This window comes from Ailuropoda melanoleuca, chromosome 2, assembly GCF_002007445.2.
Source record: "Ailuropoda melanoleuca isolate Jingjing chromosome 2, ASM200744v2, whole genome shotgun sequence".
NCBI classification, from domain to species: domain Eukaryota; kingdom Metazoa; phylum Chordata; class Mammalia; order Carnivora; family Ursidae; genus Ailuropoda; species Ailuropoda melanoleuca.
The window spans coordinates 146,417,211-146,430,108 of NC_048219.1; the positions used below are offsets into that span (position 1 = coordinate 146,417,211).

At 39.3% G+C, this 12,898-nt stretch overlaps 1 protein-coding gene across 1 annotated transcript in view; it reads right to left on the reverse strand.

Moving 5' to 3' along the window:
- Positions 1–12,898, reverse strand: part of TTN (titin) — a 271,544-nt gene that overhangs the window by 167,961 nt on the left and 90,685 nt on the right. The window contains 18 exon segments of the mRNA XM_034654809.1: positions 1,348–1,608; positions 1,724–1,991; positions 2,088–2,177; positions 2,377–2,560; positions 3,380–3,665; positions 3,790–3,882; positions 4,456–4,743; positions 6,743–7,033; positions 7,704–7,991; positions 8,128–8,415; positions 9,011–9,289; positions 9,378–9,656; positions 9,766–10,044; positions 10,154–10,441; positions 10,957–11,235; positions 11,359–11,640; positions 12,069–12,347; positions 12,586–12,867. Of these exon segments, the coding sequence (XP_034510700.1) occupies positions 1,348–1,608; positions 1,724–1,991; positions 2,088–2,177; positions 2,377–2,560; positions 3,380–3,665; positions 3,790–3,882; positions 4,456–4,743; positions 6,743–7,033; positions 7,704–7,991; positions 8,128–8,415; positions 9,011–9,289; positions 9,378–9,656; positions 9,766–10,044; positions 10,154–10,441; positions 10,957–11,235; positions 11,359–11,640; positions 12,069–12,347; positions 12,586–12,867 (4,584 nt within the window).

Sequence of the window (12,898 nt, forward strand, 5' to 3'; positions counted from 1 at the left end):
TCTCCTACCGATCTTCCTACTTATGTTCCATAAATGAGTGAAACCATATGATAATTGTCTTTCTCTGCTTGACTTATTTCGCTTAGCATTATCTCCTCCAGTCCCGTCTATGTTGCTGCAAATGTTGAGAAATCATTCTTTCTGACGGCTGAGTAATACCTACTACATTATAACGCTCCTCAAGAAATAATTTTAAACTCAAGAGGAAGTCTGATCTAAATTACAGATGGCTCATTTTTAAGAGTTCTGAAACCTGCTTTGTGAGCCCCTGTGGCCATGCACAAAGCGCCCCGCCCCCCCAGGAATGAATGGCAGGGTATTTAGTAGGAGAATGGGCTGTGGTAGAGGGTCCTTCTGCAAGATTCTATCTGGAAGTCTGGAATTCAATGTATAACAGTACCAAGAACATCTCACACATCATAAGTACTCTGGTGAGCCTTTTTTTTTTTTTTGAAGGATCATATAAGAATGCAATTATTTAAAAAATGAGAAGTGGTTTCAACTGGATCCTTTACATGGAAACCTAAAAATTTTTGAACCTTAAAATACAGCAGGCATTGATATCCACTTAAAGCAAGTCAGAGAAGTTGAAATGTTTGTGGAAATAAGTCATATAGTTGTATTTCAACAACTGTAAATGGGTACCCACTCGAAGTAGATGCTATCTTTATAGCTAAAATGCTGCTCAGGACAGTCCAAGGGTGTCCTCAGCCAGTGCATATGATCAAAGGATTAGGAAATAAATATTATTGCTTCTAAATCTTGAGATTTCCCTTTATTTCAGAGATTCAGAAGGTTGGAATATAATCCTTGCATGAAATAATTATTTTCAAAAAACAGCTGCTAATCACACATGACATGTTAATTTTATCTAGTAAGTTTCAGACAAGTAGATTCAAATTAATTTCTATAAACAAAATAGATTTTTTTTAGATCTATTAGACATAGCCAAGATCTTTTTGCTATAGCTATGAAATCTGGTCATTTCCAAGATCTCTGTCTTAGGATGAGAATCATAGATGTGCGAAATATGGAATTTAGTAAAATTATAAAGAATGATTGAATTTAGCAGAATTACGGAATTTAAATAACTGTTAGTCATGGCCTCGTTTAGATTGAAATCTGCCTTTGGTCAAAAAGAAGCATGCAAAAGAACTGGCACTTGTGTGAATATTCCCCTTTTGATTTTGTGTACATCTTGAGATGTGAGTGAACACTGTGCTGGGAAAGGAGAACACACGAACACTTTGGAAAATGCGTAGTGGCAGGGCGTCCGCGGGAGGGGTCCTGTACCACGTTTGCCGTTGACCTGTGCACCTATAACCCCAGCTGTGGCCGTTCGCCCACCTTCAATTCTGAGCTCTGCTGAAGTTTCAAGGTCTTCATATTTGCAGGTATACTGCCCCTGGTCTTCTGCTCGAACGTCTGCGATGGTCAGCTTATGGACTTTGTGTTCCACTTCTGTCTTATGTCTACCTTGGGGCTTAAGGATTCTGCCATTTCTGAACCATTCAGATTTTACGTTTGGCACGGAAAATTGGCATGTCATGGTGCAAGTCTGGCCTTCTTTCAAAGTAACGTCCTGAAGATGCCGTTCCCAAGCGGGCTCTGCAGGTATGACACACAAAACATTCTGCTTAATATCCCATGCAGATGGGCTCAATAATAAATGAACCTCACAAGCTGTTGTTGTTGCTTTTTTAATAAAATGCTTTTTACTTACCAATTACAGTTAGTTTAGCACTAGCGATGTGTGGACCACACACCAATCTATAATTGCCCTGATCTTTAAGTTGACAGTTTTTGACTCTGAGTGTATGTCGATCACCATCGATACTTATTTCAAATTTATCACTGGGTTCCAGTTTTTCAGTCCCTTTGTACCATGAAAGCTTGATTTCTGGATAATTAATCTTAATGTCAATTTCAAACACAGCATCATCATCTTTCAAAACTGTCTGATTCTCAATGTCCTTGATCAGAGTGACAGGCTAGGAGAATAAAGAATTCACACACATTAGTCACTACTTCCCTTGTAATTCCCAATAATAATCTGTTCACTGTATTATCCTCATGATTCACTTTACCTCTGTCTGTGACAGCCTTTGCTGGATAAATGATACAAGTTCCTCAAATTCCTTTTCATCCTTCTCTGACTTCTCTATTTCCTCAATTTCCTGAGGAGGAAAAAGTAGAAGTATTACATACGGGAAAAAAATTGAATTAGAGGATGCATGATTATATTCGGCTTCCATGATTGGCCTAAGTTACATTAAATGATCTCATACAGCTGTAGGGTTCTGGAAATTCAAAGGATATATATTTGATGTTTCAAATGTAAATTTTTAAGATGATGCGATACACAAAAGATCATACCAATCTGTGTGTCTCTTCTTCTTGACTTTGCTTTAGCAGTTCAAATGCTTGAAGAAGACCTCGGAAGTCAGTGATTCCATACATGCGGGCATATTTTTCATATTCTTTAGGATCAACATTTTTGAGAAGTTCCATGATATCGATTTCCTCCTCTTCTCCAGCTCCTTTCTTTAAAATTGGAGTCCTAAATGAAATCAGAAAAATAATGTAAATCACCTGTCTTCTACTTATTTTGAATTGCCTATTTTCATTTAAAAATTATAAATACCATTAGGTTTCTTTTCCCCCTCACAAAGGCATAGTACTATGTCCTTTGTTCAAGAAATATTAGTTTTACCAAGTCAACAATAAAAAAAAATGTGGGCTTGGTGATGAAGTAGATTAAGATTGGACCATTGTAATTAAGTACAAAAATTTTATCAAGGAATTTAAGAAGGAATATATATTTGTAAATTTTACAACCGAAGAATCTAATGAAATAATTAAAAGGAAAAACAATAACAGCAATGGAAGGCATTAATAAAGGATAAATATCATGTCAGGGGAAAGATGTGAGGAAAGCAAATGTTGATTAATTTATTAATCAACTATGTTGAAACATAATTTGTGTTGAAAGTATTGGTAATTATGGAAATGTTGCAAGTGTTGATCTAGAAAAGAATCCAGAACATGAGAAATAATACACAGAAACAAAAATTTCATATTGAGACAGATACAAATTTCTCCGTAGGCTATTTCCTTCGTTTACAATTTTAATAAAAATTTACTTCAGTCTCAAAACTTTCTCATGATCATTCAGAAACGGATCTTCATGAACTGCTAACCTATACCCAAGTATTGGGTGTTTGCTTATATGATTTTGTGAGAACGTCTGTGCGTTTATGTTCATTTACCATCAGAATCTCGAAGGGGATAATCCATGTCTCTTGAGAGATCTCTTTTGTGAATGGAAAAGACCGCGCGCGCGCGCGTGTGTCTGTGTGCGTGTTTTAATCGAACTTACTTTTTCAGCATTGCTCTAAGATCTCCCTCAATCTTCTCCTGTTTCTTCCTCTCATCCACCTGCAGGTTAACATTACTTTCAATTTCGCCATGTTTATTAAACGCGACACACCGATACAATCCAGAATCAGTTTTTGTGGTGTCTCTAATCTCCAGCTTTGCTTCGTCGCCTTTCTGGTGGATAAGAATGCGACCCCCCTGGTTCAGTTGCCTCCATTTCCCTTTTGTCCATTTAACATTTGGGATTGGATCACCTCCAACTTTTGCAATGAATGTTGCAGTGGTTTCTAAGGAAGAATGAAAGTAAATGAATTAAAAACACTTAATTTTCCCGAATCAGTTCTTCCAAAATTAAATCAGCAGTAAAATTGTACAAGGTAGAAGAAGACGTACTGTTCACAAAGTACTTACTTTCTACGACTCTGATACTCTGAGGTTCTGACACGAAGAAGAGTTTCCCGTCTACTGCCGCTTTCTTGGCTGCTGGGACTGCGGCTGGTTTGTCTGAAAGACACATTTACATGTTTTGTTACCACAGTTACCTTAAAATCAGAATAAATTATTCCTTTGTAAAATAAGCTTAGGAATCTGGCAGCGTCAAAGATATCATTCACTCTAGGACTCACTATGTACGACAGTGGATTATGGAATATAAAGCAGTTTTATAGGCATTTATCACTAGTTGTAGTTCTCAAATGCAGGTCAAACTACAATCATAATAGCAGTGTCCAATTTTATATTTCTAGGCTTGGCTTTATTCGATAGATTTCCTCCAGGACTGTGACATCATATTCCCTCATGTCACACTATCATAGCATGATTTTTGGAACTTAGTTAGACCTTCTTGGATATGGTGGAAAGAGGTATGAGAAATAGGATGGTGAACTTGGAGTAATGTCAGATAATTTGTATGGAAATTATTTCCATTAAATTATCTAATACTTCAGTTATAACAAGAAGGCTAAAAATTGCAAATGAGCAATAATTGATGCTTCTAAAAAATGAATTCCATTCTTATTTAAGTTGTATAAGCAAATAAATGGGACCGGTCATTGGCTACTTTTGAGGTATCTGTACCTTTAATGGTCACTTTTGATTTTGAAGTGTCACTTCCAGCCACATTTGAAGCTTTGCACACATAATCTCCTGAATCTGCTTTAGCCACATCCTTCAGTTCCAGCACGGCGGTCCCGTGAGCAAAGCTGAAGCTGCATCTGTCTGAGGGCTTTACTTCCCTTCCAGCCTTCAGCCACTGGATCCTGATGGGTTCTGATCCCCGCACATGACAGCTGAGCTGCACAAATTCTCCTTCGCTTGCTGTTACTGGAGTAAGGTGCTGATCAAACACAGGGGGCTTCTTGGGTTCTGGAATTACAAAGATACTTTTAAACGAAAAAGGAATGTAAAGGCAAAAAAGTTTTAAATTCCAGAAAAGAAACAAGTTTTGCCTCTAACAGGTAGTACTGGTTGCTATAGCAGAACGGAACCAGTAACTGAATCAGGGTTGATTCCTCTCTGAAGGCAACAGTTACATTTATTGGATTTTTGAAGCAGATAAAGGTTGAAAAACAAAAAGTGTGCCATGTTGCCCATTAAAATTCATACCAGCATCTGTGCCCTGATTAAACTCTGCGAACGTGGCAACTGGCAGTTCCTATAAACTTCCACACCACAGAGCACACTGTGGCTCCTCTCAAACATGCGTATAGCTGCCTTTTTGCTGCGCCCTAAAAACGAAGGGTCTACGGGGGAATTCTGCTCGTCTGGAGCAGTTCTTGCTGCCCTCTGGGGAAGAAAGCCAACATTTGAGTAATCCATGAGCCCAAATCGTAATATGTGATTTTCCCCAATATGCATCTTTAGCTATGAAATGCAGCCTCAGTAGCATTTAAAATCTAATCTTTGCCCAAACAAAATAGCAGTTGAATCTCAGTGTTCAACTGAAAATCAATCAAGAATATACAGGTAACATGGGAGGAAGGCTGTATACAACTAAGTGTTATGTAATGGTTTTATTCAATGATTCTGAGAAGTAGATATAAACATAAGGCAATATTCCTGATTGTAATGATTAAAAATTGCGATGTCAACTTAAAAAAAAATTCTACAAAGAAATAGCCTCAGAATGAGATAGAAAGTACTTATCTACTCATTGGCAAAACCACCAGGAAGGTAAATCATGAATATAAGCCACCACTTTTTTTTTTGTTTTATTAAACATATTTTAAAACTAAATGCCCTTAAATTCTATAAAATGAGTGTCTTCTAAGTTAAGACAACTCAGTGATATGAGCCCATTAGTGGTATTAACCTATTTTCTATGCATGCACCCTGAAGTGGCCAATAAATGGCCAACTGTATCACATCAGAGTTGATAATCAAACTCCATGCTGCTCTAGAAAGTTGGCTTGTAAAGTGATTTTGATGAATCTGCATCATAATCATCTGGACGAAGCCATTTTATGGTCAGAGGATCAGGAAAAAAGATCTCTTTAAAAGATACGGTCTATTTCTTTGCCCCAAGCTAGAACTGTATACGTAAATATGTCTTCCATAATAATATGCAGCATCTTTCCTCTCATCTTTCTTTTTTCCCTTTTGAGCAAATTTTACTCTTTTGTCTGAGATTAATATTCATTTACAGCCTAAAAGCTTTGGGCAATATATGTCAAACAGTAATCCTTTAGTAGAAATAGCCAAGAGAATGTCGCAGAATGTGATATAACTTCCAATAAGCAAAGTTAATGTAGTTTTCCATGATGAAAATTTAAGAATTTTTCAAAATAAACGTGCTTCATAAAAATTTATGTATTACTGAGGCATGAATTTCCAAGTAGACTTAGACTTCTAACTGCCTGAGAGAATTTTGGGATATGATTCACATGCTATGATTTTAGTCCATTTATTATATAACACCTACTTTGCTGGCCGTGTAACTAAATTGCAAATAGTATGTATTTCAAGTAAATACATATGGAATTCTGACAAGCCAATGACAACGCATATTTCCAGCTAGCCCTTACACAACACGGGTTTGAACGGTGCGGGTCCACTTACATATGGATGTATTCTTTTCTCTAGTTCACTGTATTGTAAGAATATATAACTGACTGTTTATGTTATTGGTAAGGTCTCCAGTCAACAGGATGCTATTAGCAAAGTTTTGGAAGAGTCAAAAGTTACACGGGGATTTGTCGGTAATCCTAGCCTCCGCGTTGTTGAAGGGTCAACCGTGTATCTGCTATAACTTACTTGGCCAACAGAGTTATAGAAGAAATGCACAAGTCAGAGGAAATGCACAGGCCTAGCTATTAGGCAATAAGAAGAACACTGGAGGAGGCTGGGGGCCGCGAAGATGACTCACCTTTGATGACAATCGAAGATGTACACAGAGCAGAGCCCGCGTCATTTGACACTTTGCATGTGTACAGGCCAGCGTCGCCCATGCCTGCCTTCTTGACGTGCAGCAGGAGCGTGTTGTTCTTGAATGTGATCTCACAGTTAGAAGTTGGGTGTAGCTCTATATTATTCCTGTACCATGCGACCGTTATAGGCTGGGAACCGGCAACACGGCCCTCGAGTCTGAAAGAATTCCCTTCCGTTTCTTCAACGGTCTCCGAGAGTTTTTTAGTGAAGCTTGGTGGAATGAGCCGCTCTGTAAGAAATTGCAAGGATATATGAAATGGAAGCCAGAGGCAGGTTACTGATAGGAGGCTTTTCAGGAAAATGAGGTCCTACTCTACATTAGAAGTTAATGCTAGCTAGATACAGTGAATAGCGTGCGTTTCTAAACATTTCCACCTCCTTCCACAAGCTTATTCTAAACTGTTCTCTGATTTATGGGATAAATGACAAAAATAACTTATGACCATTTACAGAATCACATAGTAGTAAAAAAAAAAAGAGGAGAGTGGTCTTAGGGTGATGTAGGATATATACAATTCTAGAAAAATACAGATTTAAAAAGATCACTTGTTCTCTAGAGAAACTTATTTCTTCAACATTTTTAAAAAGATTTTATTTATCAGAGAGAGAGAGACTGAGAAAAAGAGCAAGCATGAAATGCGGGAGGGTCAGAGGGAGAAGGAGACTCCCTGCTGAGCAGGGAGCCCGACTTGGGACTAGATCCTGGGACTCTGGGATCACAACCTGAGCAGAAGGCAGTCACTAAATCGACTGAGCCCCCCAGGAACTCTCTTCTTCAACATTTTTATGTCATTTGTTTATAACTGTCCTAAATTTCACTGTCCTAATAGAAATTGCACCCTTAGGAGAGAATAGGAAACAATTATGTTTTGTTGGACCGCATGCAAAATAAATGATACCTTTTATGTTAAGTTGAGCTGTGCATGAGTCCTTTCCCACTTCATTCACAGCATAGCAGGTATATTGCCCAGAGTCTCCCTTGTCTACTTTCAGAATTGTCAGGTGGGCCATGTTTTCCAGGTAACTGATCTGGTAGTTTCCGCCACTTCGTATCTCTCTGTTGTCTTTGGCCCAAGCGACCTTTATTGGTTGCGTCCCAGTAACGTGGCACTCAAAATCAGCACTGTCCCCGACCACAGCATCCACGGGGGCAACGGGGATGTCAAAGAAAGGTGGGTTCTTCCCCTCTAAGAACAGAGCAGAAGGACACAGTTTCAGGCTCTGTAGCCATCCCGCTTTACAGAAATAGTGGTGTTTTCTCCTTAATTTTGATGACAGAAATTTTAATTATAGAAACAGAAAGAAGTTGAAGTGGCCACAAACCTGTGAGAATGAGTCTGGCGCCAGAAGAAGCAGACCCTATAGGATTTGTAGCTGTGCAAGAATACTGGCCCGCAAGGCTCCGGTCTGTTTTAAAGATGTTAAGAGTGGCCACATTATCTAAAAACGATGTTTGTACATTTGGGCTGTCTTTCAATGGCTTGCCGTCTTTATACCAAGACACCGAGATAGGCTCTGATCCATGTATGGTACATTCAAACACAACCGGCAGTCCGACTGTTTCTTGAACGTCTCGCAATTGCCGAGAAAATGATGGTGGCAGTTTTTGCTCTGTAGGAACAGAGTTAAAATACTGAGTACTTCTGGATAGATTTTTAATTTGCTGACTGTCCTTCTCAAAATGATTGTTGTATGGATAATAGTATGTCTACAAAAATATCAGGAGGTATTAACAGCTCTTGAACTAACTTTGACGCAAAGAAAAACATATAAACTTTTGGAGCAAGATTTTCACTCTGTGGTCTCCCTGATGCACAGTAGGTACAAAAATATGAAAGCCCAAATAGCAATTGACTGGCTTAAGGTATGTCTCCAGGCATGACGCAGAAGATTCTCCTACTTTTTAAGACTGCCTTGCGGCAATTTTAATGGGACACTCATGACGTGAAATTTTTAAAATATGGTTACTCATTTTTCTTAAAGATTTAATTATAGAGACAAGTGATTCCATGATCCTTCCAATGGAAGATTTAGTCCTCTTATCGCTCCCAGCTACAGAAAAGGATAAGCCACTAACTGTAGACAGAATTTCTTAAGCAGAACATTTTGCCTTGGGCAAGATTTTCCTAAAGAGACCTTCACCAGATATTTTAAATCTTGTTCCAAAGAAACACAAATTCATTCACTTTTAAAACATCGCAATCACCTTGAACAGTAAGGAACGTTGATGAAGAAACTTCTCCCACACTGTTTTCAGCTCTGCAGATATATTCTCCACTGTCACTACCATCAACCTGGTTGAAAACCAGCGTAGCGACATTGTTCCTAAAATGCATTTTGCAGGTGGAAGTAGGTCTTAATTTGGTATCTCCTTTGTACCAAGACACCCCTATTTCAGGGGTCCCAGCAATTTGGCACTGTAAAGAGGCAGAATCTCCAACGGTCACCTTAACAGGCTCCAACTGCTTGACAAAATACGGTGGTTCTGCAGGCAAGAGAGAGAATTAGTCACGAAAAGTCGTGCCAGAATGATTATTCATATATGATGCTGTGAAGGCAGGGTCGTAACAAACCTAGTATCAGTATTTGTGCCGAACAGGAATCTTTCCCAGAAGCATTTTCAATGTAACAGTTGTATTGTCCTGCATCCTCCACTGTGCTACTTGGAATTTCCAGGATTGCAGATTTTTCAGTTGTGGTTATATTACACCTCTGAGAAGGAGTTACGTTTATGCCATTTTTCTTCCATGTAACCGAAATGGGAGGAGTTCCAGTGTACGTGCCCTCTAGAATCAGGGGTTTTCCTTTCTCTATGCTGTAGTCATTGAGCCTCTTCACAAATTTGGCTGGCGCTGTAGTAAGCAAATGGAAAATACGAAGTCAAACACACATACATTCAGATATAGACACAGCCGTTACTTCACGTAAGTTAGTTGTAACAATGCAGACTAGCAAACCAACCTTTTACATAGAGATGTGTTGTACAAGAAGCTCTGCCGGCCTCGTTACTGACTATGCAGGTATATTCTCCACTCTGTGTTGTCTCTACATCAAACAGCTCCAGCTCGGCCACGGAATCCTCCAGAGACACATTACACCTGTCCCCTGGTACTAATTCACTGCTACCCTTGAACCAGCTGACGCTGAAAGGAGGTGTTCCTTTTACGATGCTTGTGAAAGTTACATTGGCTCCCATTAAAACATCCATGGCCTCAGGTTTCTGAACAAAGGATGGTGGTTCTAAACAAAAATGACATACCAAGAGCAATTTAATATTTTTGAATTTTGATGATAAACATGCTTAATACATTATGAAATGCAGTTCTATTTTCCTGTGGTTTTAACTGACCTCTCACGGTCAAAGGAGCGCTGCATTCATCAGAACCAGCCACATTAGTAGCTACACACGTGTAGTCCCCGGCATCTGATTCTTCTAGCATGTTCACAGTTAAAGCACAAGTGTTATCTGTCAGGGTGGTCTGGTATTTCCTTCCACTGCTGATCTCGTTTCCTTCATGGAACCAGGAGACAGAGATTGGCGGTGACCCATAGACTTTGCACTCCATTACAACTGAGGAACCTGACAGACCATTCATCTCTTTCAATTTTCTCATGAATGAAGGAGGAACAGCTCGGTCTGAATGTGATAAAAATCAAACAAACAAGGGACATCAGTTATAAAATGATTTGAAAAGAGAATTATTGTCTCTTTGATGGAATACCCCTAGATTCAGGGTTTTTTTTTTGCCAGGGTATCAAAGAATTCCCTCTGCATTCACACAGTTGAAAGCCTTGAGAATCAATGGGCAAGATGTGCTAGCTGACGTGGGAGGGGTTCTGGTCTCTCATCACTGTGAACCATCATATGGTGAATTACTCCAGCATAAGTGATAGTTAAAGACAACTTTATCTTTCTCTGGGGATTAAGTTTTACTCCTACCACTCTGAATTGTGGAAATTTTTCCATGAGAAAGGGTTCTAACTTTTGAACTCGGTTTTCTTCCAACTCTACAGGGATGTGACCTCTGATTTTGGTGATGCAGAGGAGATCAGATTCATGTTCTGCTGTAGAAGATGGAGCTTCCCATACACATCTATGTAAATCAGCGTCTACATTATGATAACACTGAGATAAAAGCCCAACCAACCAACCTGAAACTTGAACTGAGGCTGTACAGCTGTCTTTGCCAACAGGGTTTTGCACCTCGAAACTGTATACACCACTGTCACTAGGAGCAACATTGATAATCTTAAGGCCAGATACTTTGTTGAAGAAGCTTATTTTGTATTTGCTGTCACTTGTCAGTTCTTTTCCATCCTTAAACCACCTGGTACTGAGTTCGGGTGTGCCAGTGACTGTGCACTCCAAGGTACAGGTATCTCCTGTGGTAACTCTAATGGATTCTGGCTTTTCCACAATCGCTGCAGGTTCTGGAACGAGATAGAAATTGCATTCAAAATTTACATTCAAACTGAAAAGCTTAAAAAAACACAGATACTAGTAAGTATTTGTATTCACGGTAATATTCACGGCAATGTTCTATTCGTACTAACCGAGAACGGATAGTGTGGCGAAGCACTCTTGCATTCCAGCATCGTTTTTGATCTGACAGGTGTACTTTCCAGCATTGGCTGTTTCTGCTCTTGCGAACTGTAGGGTTGCAATGTTTTCTGAATAAGAAACCCATATGTTGTCACTTTCTCTAACAATCTCCCCCTTATCTTTGAACCACACCACTGATATTGGCTCAGCTCCTTCAATAGCAGTCTGTAGCTGAACTTCTTCACCAACGATGGTAGAAACATCACTGAGCTTCTTCACAAATCTTGGTGGTGCTGATGAAAAAGAGACAAATGGTTTAAAATGTGTGGGGCTAGTAGTACCTCCCTCAAGCCATGCAATGCTAGGAATTCCACTAGTGATAATAATGTTTCCATTTCTTAAATCAGAGGTATTTTTGGTGAGTGGGAGCAGGGACATGTTAGAGTTTATATTAAGCCAAAAGGGTCAAATGTCTTGTCCTCTTTAGCTTTCTGAGTTCAATGAAATCCATTGGAAAACTGTCTCAAATGATCTTTGGTAGGACTCGGATGTCGGATGCACACTAAACAACAAAGGACTTGAAAGAGAAAAAAGGGAAAGTAGAAGACACAGCTAGTGATAAAGAACTGGGCAATCACTAAGAAGCTAACAGAGCATTAAAATTAGAGGGAAGGAAATTAGAAGGGAAATGGCAGACAGAAAAGAATGAGACCATTCTAACCTTTCAGAGTGATAGAACCAACACAAGTGTCACTCCCCACATCGTTGGTGGCTTTGCACTGGTATTCCCCCATGTCTGCAGTATCAACATTCAGGATGTGAATACTTGTCAGAAAGTTCTCAGACATGATCTTGTACTTCTTGCCACTCCTAAGTTCTCTCTTATCTTTATGCCAAGAAACTTGAAATGGGGGAGTACCCTGAAGCTCACATTCGAGATGAACATCAGCTCCTTTCAGCGTCTCAACGGGATGAGGCTTTTTGCGGAAAACAGGTGGTTCTACAATTGGAAGGTAATTAAGTTAGAAAAGAAAGGAAAATAAGGATGTATCCTGTAAGTATATAGTTTCAAGTAAGAATCAGTTTTCCATTCCATCATAGAGACAGAAAATATCACTTTCAATTTTTGATTATATCCTTCAAAAATTTTAAGATGTTGCTCAAGAGTCAAACAGGGACCTGAGGGGACAGCTAGAGGAGTCCAATGTGAAAAACGTGAATGAAGAGTAAGAGCTGACCTTTAACTTTTAAGGAAGTGCTGCTGCTTGCACTGCCTGCTGCATTGCGGGCCTCACATGTGTAGTCTCCGCTGTCCTCAACACTGAGGTTGTGCATTTCCAACACCGCCACCGAGTCGAGGAATGACATTCTGAATTTACTGCTCTCTTGAATTTCAGTCTCGTCTTTGTACCATAAAACTTTGATTTCTGGAGACCCTCCTATTTTACATTCATATCTTGTGTATTCATCCTGTTTCACGATTCTTGAAGTTTCTAGCTTCTTAATGAACCTGGGTGGTTCTATGGAACCAAGAGGGAAAACACAAGGTAA